The sequence below is a fragment of the Pan paniscus genome, chromosome 4 (genome assembly GCF_029289425.2).
Source record: "Pan paniscus chromosome 4, NHGRI_mPanPan1-v2.0_pri, whole genome shotgun sequence".
Classification (NCBI taxonomy): domain Eukaryota; kingdom Metazoa; phylum Chordata; class Mammalia; order Primates; family Hominidae; genus Pan; species Pan paniscus.
Genome location: NC_073253.2, coordinates 61,012,008 through 61,024,527, shown reverse-complemented (window position 1 = coordinate 61,024,527; position 12,520 = coordinate 61,012,008). Strand labels below are relative to the sequence as shown.

General features: G+C 37.0%; 1 protein-coding gene across 1 annotated transcript in view; it reads left to right on the top strand.

Annotated features, from left to right (window-relative positions):
- ITGA1 (integrin subunit alpha 1) overlaps positions 1–12,520 on the top strand; it is a 175,696-nt gene that overhangs the window by 135,735 nt on the left and 27,441 nt on the right. Inside the window, exons 16-20 of the mRNA XM_003827350.7 lie at positions 2,505–2,671; positions 4,105–4,241; positions 6,500–6,610; positions 9,000–9,209; positions 11,310–11,390. Coding sequence (XP_003827398.1) covers positions 2,505–2,671; positions 4,105–4,241; positions 6,500–6,610; positions 9,000–9,209; positions 11,310–11,390 — 706 coding nt within the window. The remainder of the gene's footprint in view (positions 1–2,504; positions 2,672–4,104; positions 4,242–6,499; positions 6,611–8,999; positions 9,210–11,309; positions 11,391–12,520) is intronic.

The window sequence follows — 12,520 nt, the reverse complement described above, 5'->3', positions numbered from 1 at the left end:
TGAAAAAAATTACTAGGAAGTCAAGAATCAACTTAATGAGAAATCCACATGATAATTTTGAAAAATATATAATAAATTTCATTAAGAAATATAAAGGAAGGGTTTCATAAATAAAATGTCTATTTATGCCAGGTGACTTTATGGGAAGTCTGCATTTTGATTCTCCTAAATTAATGCATTCATTTACTGTAATTCAGGTGGAAACATACGTCAATGCTCTTTTTCCCAAAAATCTACCTAGAAGAGTAATAAAGTATAAAAGAAAGGTGAAGATAGAGAGGTGAAAATAGATGACTTTGCTATAATTTAAGATAATGCTTAAGAACTAATGGCCAAATTAAAATGGTACAGTAAATTGTGCACATACAATAATCACTATTTTAAAAAAAAAACCTTTACAGTAGAGGGGAAAGAAGACTGAAGGGTGATACCTAAGAAAAGGGAATATTAGGCAGCACAGTGGCTGGGACTTTGGGGAGGACTCACCAGAAGCCAAGGCTCAAAACCAGAAGTCAGCAGTGTCAGGGACAATGGATATACTTCAATTTTGTTTGAAATGTTAATCCTGAATTAGTTTATTATGCTCCCTTTAGCTCACAAATATTTATTGTATTAATTCTCATATTAAAAATATGTTTTCAGGGTTTTTATGCTCCCGTTTTGTTTCAAGGCTTTCTTGCAAAGCTTTGCAAACTTATTTATGGCCTCTCCTGCCCCAAATCAAGGCATTGATGGCCCAAAATGATAGTCATTTCCCTATCATAGTCCAGGCTCCATTGACAGCAGAATGGACCAAACCGATATACTGGGACACGAAGACTAAGATTCACAATGCCTAACAAGAAGTGAGAGTGGATACAAGTGACAGATGATAGGAAAAACGTTTGGAAGCAAATAGTGAGAGTCTTGTCATGAGACCTGGACTGACCCCCGAGAAAGATCTGGCTGGGGCAGAGAGGATGTGTGGGGTGGACAATGGTCGAGGCAGCTTCATGCCTGGAGAATCCATATTACTAAGCAGGAAACTAGGCATGTTCATTCATTGCTGATGAAAGGGTAAACTGGCTAAAACTCATTTGAAGGTCTTTATCAATAAGTGTTTAAAAGCATTCCAATGTTCCTACTTTTTACCAAGGATTTAACTTCCTAAAAATGTAAAGATACAATCTAGAAGTACGATCAAAGGTGTCATCACAGCACTGTATGTAATACCATCTTTTAATAATGTTAAATTTACCACTATACTCAGAAACCATTTTTTTAAATTAAGCTAAATATCCAATGAGATGGGATTGAATGCATAGATTATGGTATGTGCATATGCTGGTATAGTCTGCTCCCATAAAAAAATAATAAATCCCATTAAAAATAATGTTCTCAGAAAAATGTAAATATTGGAAAGCTGTTCATTGTAATATAATGTTTTAAAAATATGTATGCATACATATGAAGATGTGCTTTTGTATATATGTATGTATGCATGTGTGTATGTGTATGCATGTTTTCTTCTGTAAAGAAAAAACCACTGAGTGTACTAAATGTTAATGATGATTATTGCTGAGTGGTAGTATAACAAGTTATTTGTGTTTTCTTTATGCATTTCTATGATGTTTATATTTTCTATGAGTACATTGTTTTAACAGAAAAAAGAAAACCACCTTTTTTTAATGCAAAAGCATAAGTAGTGACCTCATTATTCACAACATACACAGTTATAAGGGGCTAGCTCTGGCCACAAGGCAGAAACCAGGTAAAAATGTGCAGTAATTGTTCTGGCTTGGATCTAAGACAATGACCTCAGGATCCATATATTCTCCATGTCTGAGATCTTACTCTGATCTCATTTTGGATTAGTAGACATTACTGGGCTTTCAAGTTAAAATGACTGAGTTTAAAATCCCAGGTTTTTCCTCTTAATAGCTTTTGACCTGGCATAAAATATTTAACCTTTCAGAGCCCCAGTTATCAAACATAAAACAAAAATGATGTTTCTTATAATTAACCTTAAGAATTAAATGAAATAGCATCCATGTCTAGCACAATGCCTCAAATGTTATTTCTCTTTTCCTTCCTAGAAATAGAGGAAGAGCTGAACTCACAAGGACAGACAATATTACACTCCAGACAAGAGATAGCAGGGGCCTACGGGCTGTTCAGGGACCTTTAGACTTCTTTCAAATTGGGAACACTCGTAGATCCCCAAAATATAGTTGATTCTGGGGTTTCACCTGAACACTTGATCCCATCTCTTTTCCATCACAGGAAAAACTAGATCTTTGGTGTTTGAACCAAAAGCCCCAAATGGTTTCCAAATATAACCTACATGTCTTAGAACATCAGATATAATCTCTTCTGTAACAATGATTAATTAAAGAAATGGAGTCCTGAGCACTGTATTATACATGAAGCAGAACCCTCTTCCATGCACTCACTTTGCACTCCCAAGTTGATGACATTCATTAAATGTAAAAATGTGTGAGTAATCCCATTGTTTTTGTTTGTAGGTCCCGAGATGTGGCCGTAGTTAAAGTGACCATGAATTTTGAGCCAAATAAAGTGAATATTCAAAAGAAAAACTGCCATATGGAGGGAAAGGAAACAGTATGCATAAATGCTACAGTGTGTTTTGATGTGAAATTAAAGTCTAAAGAAGACACGATTTATGAAGCTGGTAAGCAAAATAATTATAGCAAGTACTTTTGGGTAGAGGACAATATATTTGCTCTAGCATAATGAAGTCCAGTAGGATATTGTATTTTCCCCACCATGGTGAGCTGCACATCATATTTGCCCCAGTGAAGATGCAGAACCTTGAAAAAAAATTCTGTTGCAAAAGGAATAGGTTATGGAACCCAGTCAATTCTGGAGCAGAAATTACATGTTTGTATGCAGTGCCCTCAATACTCCATAGTTTCTGTCTGGCTCTCCTACTTGCTATGTACAATCAGACACTTAAGAAAAAAATACCAATTCAGAGGTAGAGTTTAGAAATTGAGCTACAAATGGGCCCAGTTTTCCTTCCTGTGGGTTTCTACAATGACTCTTCTCTCCCTTCTCTTGCCCCCTCTTGGGAAAGACTGGTATTGCAGAGAACCCTAATACTTTACCATTCCCACATTTCCGAGATCCTTTGCTCCATTGAGGTGACCCTAGTTTCTGAGAGTCAGACTTGTTCTGTGTGTGTGTTCTCAGGTGCATCAGGTCGCCTGTGCTTCCTCTTCCTCCCTCCGTTCTCCACTTTCTAAGGCAGGTTTTTAATGATGTTGAAATATGCTCGAATCAAAGCTATAAAGGCCATTGGCTAAAGAAGAGAAATTTACTCTGTAACCAAATACAAGCAGAATGAGAAAAACCATTAATCCTTAAAATCTGTTTTTCTTGATTTGTTCCATACGTGCATGTATATGCTCTGAAATAGCCTCCTGACTAGAAAGATCAATGAGGTATAAGAATATAAAATAATGATTTTGCGTTTTATATGTAACTTTATTTCAGTCTTATTTAATTTTTGCAAAATAATTAAGTGATCAAATAAGGAATATTGTAGCCTTCATATACAGTGTAAGATTTCATTTATTTTCTTTATTGTGGTATGCTTATTTTATTGAACCTTAATAGTGGTTTGAACATAAGCTGAGATAATGTCGTTTTATATATAAATAGATTAAAATGTATATATTTGTAAACAAATAACTAAAGTATATTTTTGTCTCTATTGAAATATAACATAATCAATATTCTAAGCAGGGTTCCAACGTTTCTAAACTTAAAAAGAATGTTTTAAGTGAAAATATAATAAATACAGTGGTGGCCTGGAAATTAGATGATAGGCAGGTGTGCATGTGTGTATAAGAATTATAAACAATAAATGTAATTAGACACTGAAAGCACAGTGAACTCAGAGAGCAGTTCTATAGAGTTCCTCAAGGTTATCTTCATGACTGCTAATATCATTGTTATAACAGTGTGGATATGCTGAACAATAGAATCTTTTTTGATTGATTGCCAAAGAGATTTTTCTATAATGCTAATTTAATAATCTGTACAATATGAGAATCACTTCAAATAAACATTTCCATCAATTATTTTTTAAAATTTTTGTAGATTTGCAGTACCGTGTCACCCTAGATTCACTAAGACAAATATCACGAAGTTTTTTCTCTGGAACTCAAGAGAGAAAGGTTCAAAGGAACATCACAGTTCGAAAATCAGAATGCACTAAGCACTCCTTCTACATGTTGGCAAGTAAATCATATATCGTTGCTGCCTTATTCCAAATCAAGAATATAGTAGAGATGTCTTATTTCAAGTCAATCAAATTCTTACTGTTTTATTTCAGAATGCACTTATGATGTCATAAAGGAAATCTTGTTTGTTCATTTTTATCATAAAATCGCAGGTCTAATTTTCTCATTTCCAAATATTTGTAAAACTATCTCTAGTCTTCCCTGTCTGCGTTATCAGACATCCATATATTATGGAACGGCAGAAAAAGACACAGTGTTCTAGTTGACAAGAAACCTTATTTGTGTCTTCATTTCTTTCACTCATTCATTTATTCCTTCAACTTGAAAACATTTAATTTCTGTGGGCCTTGTCTGTCAGTTGTGGCTGATAATTGATTAACTGCTCTGGGGGCAGACTGCTGGGCTATATGCTTTCTGGGATCCATGTAACTACATATCTCGCCGTTTGATTTTAGAGCGAAGGGGAAAATTATCTGGTATTTTCTATCATCTGTAGGCTTTGTGCTACTTCAGTTTTTTTTTTTTAATTTTAGTGGATGAGGGAGTTTTGGAAAGCAAACTATTAATGTTTAGAGATGGCTGGTAAGCCAGTGTGAATCATTTAAAATGTATTTTGTTGGGACACTGTGTATATGGGGAATGTTCCCAACAGAGGGCAGGAGTTTCCTAAACATTTTCTTAAAATGTACATGAGAGTGATAAAAACAAGAAGCAGCATGAAGGTAATGAGGAAACTGATTTTAGTAACTGACATTAAGACTTAAAGACTTGACGGTAAACTTGGAGCTTTAAAGGAACCAGGCCAATTTTCCTACTTCTGACTTATTTCTGTATTATTGATATATTCATAGTCTGTATTTTGAAAATTGTAGTTCAGGGGCAGGGGAGTGACAGAAAATGTGCACCCTTTTGTGCCACATTTGTTCTTCCTCGGTGATTTTCATGTTGATATGCTTCCTGATACTTATCATGAAGCTTATTCTGTCAGGACCAAGATCAATCTATTATTTGGTAAAATAACACTGGAGTTGCCCCTCCTATTTAGTTAATCAGAACTGAACACTTAGGAATTAGAATGTGGATAAAATTTGAATGGATATGAAACCAGCTATGGCATTGTCTCCAACCTGCTAAAAATCATCTCAGTCTATGTTTGTCCACAAATTCAGTGTCTAAGTTATGTCCAGGTACTGGTGTTTAAAGGACTGAAATATTTTCAAAATTTTGAAAATTGTTTTGGATTTTGAAAGAAGCACTTTGAAATTTGTTCTGGAGTCAGCCAGTGTAGAATTTGTATCCCAAATGTTCCACATTCTGAGAGACTTTGGCAACGTCGTTTGGTCTCTTAGAGGGTCAATCTTTCATCTGTAAAATAAGGACAATAATAGTTACTCATCTTAGAGGACTGTTGAAATAATTTGCAATAATGTATATAAAGCTCATAATTTTGAATACTATAAATGATTATTGTTATTGGTGGCATGTTAACAATATTAATCATATTCACATCCTTTCCAAATAATTTTACATTATAAAATTCTTGGCCAGGCATGGTGGCTCACGCCTGTAATCCCAGCACTTTGGGAGGCTGAGGTGAGTGGATCACCTGAGGTCAGGAGTTCGAGACCAGCCTGGCCAACGTGGTGAAACCCCGTCTCTACTAAAAACACAAAAATTAGCTGGGTGTGGTGGCACATACCTGTAATCCCAGCTAGTCGGGAGGCTGAGGCAGGAGAATCGCTTGAACCTGGGAAGTGGAGGTTGCAGTGAGCCGAGATCGTGCCGCTGTACTCCAGCCTGGGTGACAGAGAGAGACTCTGTCTCAAACAAACAAACAAACAAACAAACAAAAACTTACAGCTGTAGGTATATATTATATTAATGAAATGTAACTCATTTTATAGAAAGTTTGCCCTTCTGAAGTTGGAAAATGTTCCCTGAAGTGTTACATAATGATCTTTGGCTTGAGGTCTCAAGAAAAACTATATTGCCATCACTCCAGCAGGGCCCTCTGAGGTACTGCAAGTGAGTCAACAGGTCATACTCTGAAACCTCCACATTCCCCTATGCCCCTTGTCAGAATGCCAATCCCTCTCCAGGGAAGCAAAAGCCTGATGAGATCATATATCAGATTAGATGCACAAGAATGTTGCAGTAAGCCTGATCCTTGGGAACAGAAGAAGGAGATATAACAAGATCAGAACACCCGGTAAATATGATACCAATGATATATTTTATGTTTCGCCCTCTAGGACAAGCATGACTTTCAGGACTCTGTGAGAATAACATTGGACTTTAATCTTACCGATCCAGAAAATGGGCCTGTTCTTGATGATTCTCTACCAAACTCAGTACATGAATATGTAAGTCAGATTTCTTTAAAATACAAAATACCAACTTGTGAACATTTTAGTGTCACTAGTAAACTGTGTTTTTTCACTACTCTGCATTGATCACAAAGAACGAACAACTAACTGGAAGAAAGAAAAAAAAGGCAAGCAGGTTTTATTCCTGGTCAGGAATGGAGAAAGAGGGAGCTCTTGCTCTAAAGACCTTCTCTTCAAGCTGTGAAAACCTGGGGAATTTTAAGGAGTTAGATATGGGGCAGGGAGGTATATGTAAGCATGTCCGGAGAGGAACTCCAGATGTACAAGTACAGATCATAAACATGCTTCCTTATACAACATATGTTCAAGAAATGGTGGCCATTTTCTTCTATGGCAGGGACTTTAGCATTATAATGACATGTTAATGATCTAAAGGTAACAAGGGGTTGCTGGTTCTTGTTTGCTCCGTTTTCTCAATGGCTTTATCTTCCTCTGGTAATTGGCAAAGGGTCCTGAAGCTCCCAGGCCGTCTGTAGTTGTTTTTCAGCAAGCTTACCTACAGATAAATAGACTAGGAAAAAAAAAACTGTTTAAGAAAAAATAATGCACTTTCTCAGCTATCTACTGTTTAACAAAATAATGAACTTTCTCAGTTATCTACCGTTCAAGAAAATAGTAAACTTTCTCAGCCATATCTCCAGGTTTGCCCTGGTAACATTAGGAAAAAGCTTGAAACCCATGCACACATAACCCTAAATCAATTTAAAATGTTTTAAAAAAGAATTAGGCTCTTCTAGACTTTTCCCAATCCTTCTAATTTCCTATTGTTGGAGTTTAAGAAAACTAATAAATGACATTCATTTTTACCTCATTTGAATTTAGGACCAATGGAAAGAAATCTCCCCCATTATTCTAATAAGCACTGGATTGCAGTGTATGGTTTAGGTGTAAAGGGTGTCCTCACACTGCAGCATGGACTTAGACCACCAATAACCAACTATGTCATCAGCAGTGCTGATCCATCTCTGTCCTTCTTCATGGAGCCCACCTTGTAAAACTTGTCAAATGGAGTAGAGCCAAATGTGTGCTTCCTGTGGGTACAGCTGCTCTGAGAATAGAAATGAGAGAAAGGGACTGAGTTGTGTTCACTTAGTTCCTGTTCCCAAAGTTAGAGTCCATGTGCCACCCCTGAGAGTGAGTGAGGGGAGAGAAGAGGGAGGGTGTCACTAGCGTGGCTCCAATGGAAGAGATATGAGGGATGGGGAATTCTTTTTCCCCATACACCTATCTTCCATTCTCCCTTCCTTCCTACCAGATATATTGATTGTCTTATACATATCAGGCATTGGAGCTTACAGTCTAACACTGGAAACAGGTATTAAGTAGTAATTAGAGCGTATGCTATGGAGGAGGATTTCAGAGCTCTCTAGGAACTTCCACCTAGGCTGGGAAGTCAGGACAGCCCTCCTGAAGTTGTGCCATTTCAGTGGAGCCCTGAAGGATAGGGTGATTTCCACCCTATTTAGGGGAGTTTGGGGAGCAGAGGGGATGCTAAGTGTGAAAGTCCTGAGCATGAAGGAAACAACGACATTCGCTAGTGTGGCTGACGCTAAAGAGCAAGAAAGGAGGTGATGTGAGGTGAGGCCGGAGGTAAAGGCAGGGGCCAGGTCATTCGGGACTTGGTGCCACTGCACAAATTCTAAACTTTTGAAAGAGCAGTGCAGTGCTTTTGAAGGTTTTTATTTGGTTCAGCCACGCGACAGGATGCAGCAGAGTGAAGAGTGGTTGGAGGGAAACAGGTGGATGTGGGAGCCCAGTGGGAAGCTATTACTTTAGTTCAGGGAGGAAATGAGAATGATTGGGTGTGAGGTGGTGGTGGGAATGCAGAAGCAAGAAAGGATTGGAGAGATATTTAGAAGAGGAGTAGAATGGACAGGGCTTGGTGAGTTACATATGGTGGTGGTGGAGAGGCGGTCAATGAAGAAGAATCAAGCAAAACTCCTAGATTTGTGGCTTGACCGTTTTCCACCCTCTCAAGTGAGCTTTATGATATTCCTAAGTATTTGATTAATTTTAAGAGAAAAATCTCATAATTAGAGTTGAGTAGATTTAGATCTTGCAGTACTTGACTTTGTATTTCAAAACTGTCCTTCCCTGGCAGACAAAAGCCAGTGCAAAGCACCCATGAAAATTGTGCGTTCTTAAAAGGACTAGCACAATTTACATTTGTAAGTAAATGTTTACTCTTCTCCCCTATAAATTACAGGGATAAATATAAAATCCCTTAAGATTTTTGCAGGGAAATTCTCCTTATGAGTTGCTTAACTTACTTTGGCTGTATGCCATTTTTGTTACACAAATTGATGGGTAATTTTCAATAATGTGTAGCTAAATTTTGAAAAATTCTTTCCTGTCATCATTTCAGATTCCCTTTGCCAAAGATTGTGGAAATAAGGAAAAATGTATCTCAGACCTCAGCCTGCATGTCGCCACCACTGAAAAGGACCTGCTGATTGTCCGGTCCCAGAATGATAAGTTCAACGTTAGCCTCACAGTCAAAAATACAAAGGACAGTGCCTATAACACCAGGACAATAGTGCATTATTCTCCAAATCTAGTTTTTTCAGGAATTGAGGTAAACTTCCAGTTTTTCATTTATTTATTCTCTTAACATCATTTACCGGGCCTACTTTTCATGCTACTGAGATAATTGCTTTTATTAGATTGATTTTGAAAGAATAGAAGGAATTTTTTACATTAGTCCTCACCAATGGTGAAAGTATTAAGCTTTTTAAAAAAGTTTTGTTTTATTTATTCAAATATGTATGTCTTTTCTTAGATTCTGTATGAGGAAAGGATAGCTCATGTATAAAAACTGTATATTTCATAAAATCCTTAAACCACTGAAACTGAAACGGAGTCAAGAAAAATAATAACAATCAAAGCCAAAACAGTTAACAGACGTACAGAGAGGTACCTCTGTGTTAAGCAAAAAAAATTTACCTGCAGGAAAATCAAGATACCATATCTCCCTTTCTATGCAAAATCCTTACTTTGGCAAGATATTTGTATTAAATAACTGTGTCTTATTGATTTGTAACAGAGGTTTCTTTTATTATGTTAGCAATAAAATATATTAATCTGTGTAAGATGCTATATCAGAGGTAAACAGTGTTTCCAAATGTGAACTTTGCTCTTAATTCTGATCTCCAAATGAATCCCACTGAGTTAAAATTTTGTGTATATTTATATTAATTAATATTACGTACAATTTATATTAAAAGCAATGCACTTATTAATATTATACATAGTATTAAAACACTATTGTCTACTTTCTGTAAACTCAGATTTCATGGATGTTTCTCTCTATCTGTTAGGATATCACTTAGAGACATGATGACTAAGACAAACCTAAAAATAATGTCATATATTACTATATTTTGGATTCAATTAAGAATATTAATTACAGGCTGGGCATGGTGGCTCATGCCTGTAATCCCAGCACTTTGGGAGACCGAGGCGGGCAGATCACGCGGTCAGGAGATCGAGCCCATCCAGGCTAACACGGTGAAACCCCCTCTCTACTAAAAATACAAAAAAATTAGCAAGGCATGGTGGCACGCACCTGTAGTCCCAGCTACTCAGGAGGCTGAGGCAGGAGAATCACTTGAACCCAGGAGGTGGAGGTTGCAGTGAGCCGAGATTGCACCACTGCACTCCAGCCTGGGTGACAGAGGGAGAACAAGACTCTGTCTCAAAAAATTATTATTATTATTATTATTATTATAAATACAAATGTACAAAGTAATCTTGGGGAAAATATTACCACAAAATTTTTCTCTAGTAAAAATTATTGCCTGTATCCTCCTCCACTGACTTAATGGCCTGGCAGAGAGGCATAGCTAAAAATCTGACAGTGCATCTCTTCTGCGTATATTAACAGTAACAACAGTAATAATGATGGCAACCATTTCTTGAGTCACATCATGGTTTAGGCCCTGTACTAAGGATTTCACTTATTTCATTTTCATTAATTCTTTTGTAAGTAGGTATGACTGTACTGCAGAGATGCGAAGATAAAACCTTTTTTTCATGTTTCAACATTCTTGTAATTGCATTTTACAATTGATAACATGTTTATTTACGTGGCAGTGTTATTTTTACTTCTTATGGGTATGTAAAAATAATGGCATATCTCATGTTCAATGGCATTTTAAATTGGAAAAAATAGAGTATATGACTAAACCACTTGATAGAAAATCAGTCCCAGAGAGGTGAGGAATCTTAACAAGGATAAAGCTAACAGTGGTGCAGTCAGGGTTTAAATTCTGGTGGTCATGGGTCAGAGCCTATGCTCTTATCCACTGCACTAAACTCCTCCAGTGACTAGCATTCACTGAAGGCTGCTCTGCACCAGTCTTGGGTGTCTGGCTTATTTTATCCAGCCACCGCAGTCACTCTGTGAGGGAGGTGCTATTAGTACTTCCATTTTACAACTGAAAACTTAGGTAGGATTGTGAGATATGCTTTGTCTTTCAGGCACCCACAAGTGATGTTTTAGGATTTCCATGAGTGTAGAACAGCTGGTCCCAGAATTCTGTGCCTCTTCCAGCTAAATCGAGACAAAAATAGTGGCAAGGCAGTCACCAAGACACATCTGGGAAAATTCTGAAAGAACACATTTCAATATTTCACCTGCTTGTCCGCTCTGATTCTGTTTGCTTTCTCTTCCCAGGCTATCCAAAAAGACAGTTGTGAATCTAATCATAATATCACATGTAAAGTTGGATATCCCTTCCTGAGAAGAGGAGAGATGGTGAGCAGATCATACAAAATACATGTAGAAATTGAATATGAAAAGTAATATGTGCAAAGACAAATATATAAATCCTTCCAATGGTAGTTTAGGATAATACGGATGAAAAATGTTCAGTTCAAAATTGTGACAGATTGGAATATGCTATGGTCAGAATGTTTGTGCCCCACCAAAATTCATATGTTAATACTTAATCCCCAGTGTGATCGTAGTAAAAGATGAGGCCTTCAGGAGGTCATTAGGTCCAGAGGGTGGAGCCCCCATGAGGGATTAGTGTCCTCATAAGAGAGGCTTGAGGGAGACTGCTCACCCCTTCTACCATGTCAGAACACATAGCAGGTGCCATCTATGAGAACTGGGTGTTTCCAGACACTGAATCTGTTGGTGCCTTGATCTTGGACTTCCCAACCCTCAGAACTGTGAGCAATATATTTCTGTTATTTATAAAATGCTTGGTATAAGGTATTTTGTACAAGGTATTTATAAATAACAGAAACATATTTAACAACCTTGTAACAATTCTTACACAGGCAAACTCGAACACCAAGACAAGATTTAAAATTTATACTACATAACGTATCTAATTTATACTACATAACATATCTGATAAAATGGAGCTGGGAAATTCTGTTATTGGAGTCTCCTAGGTAGTAGGTGTCTCTGGCCTTCAACAAAAAGAATGCTTCAAATAGATTGGTTTAGAACTTAATCAGAAATTCTCCTTCCATCTCTCTCTTTCTAAAAAACAATTGCCTTATTGAGATATAATTCACGTAGCATGGAGTTCACTCGTTGAAACTGTGTATTTCAATGGGTTTTAGTATATTCACCAAATTATAAATTGTACAGTCATTACGACAATTGATTTTAGAACATTTTCACACACCACAAAGAAGCCACTTATGCATCGGCAGTCACTCTGTTTTTCCTCAACAGCCTTTCTCCCAACCCCAGGCAACCACTAACCTGCTTTCTTTTTCTATGGAACAAATTGAATTTCCAAATATTAATTGACTTTTATTGGCAATTCTAGAATCAGGCAACACCTTATTTTGTAAAATAAAATGAATGGTGGATGAGCTGAGGAGAGGAAGTTGACTTTATAGAGAGAAAAGGGCTGAAGAAAGCAG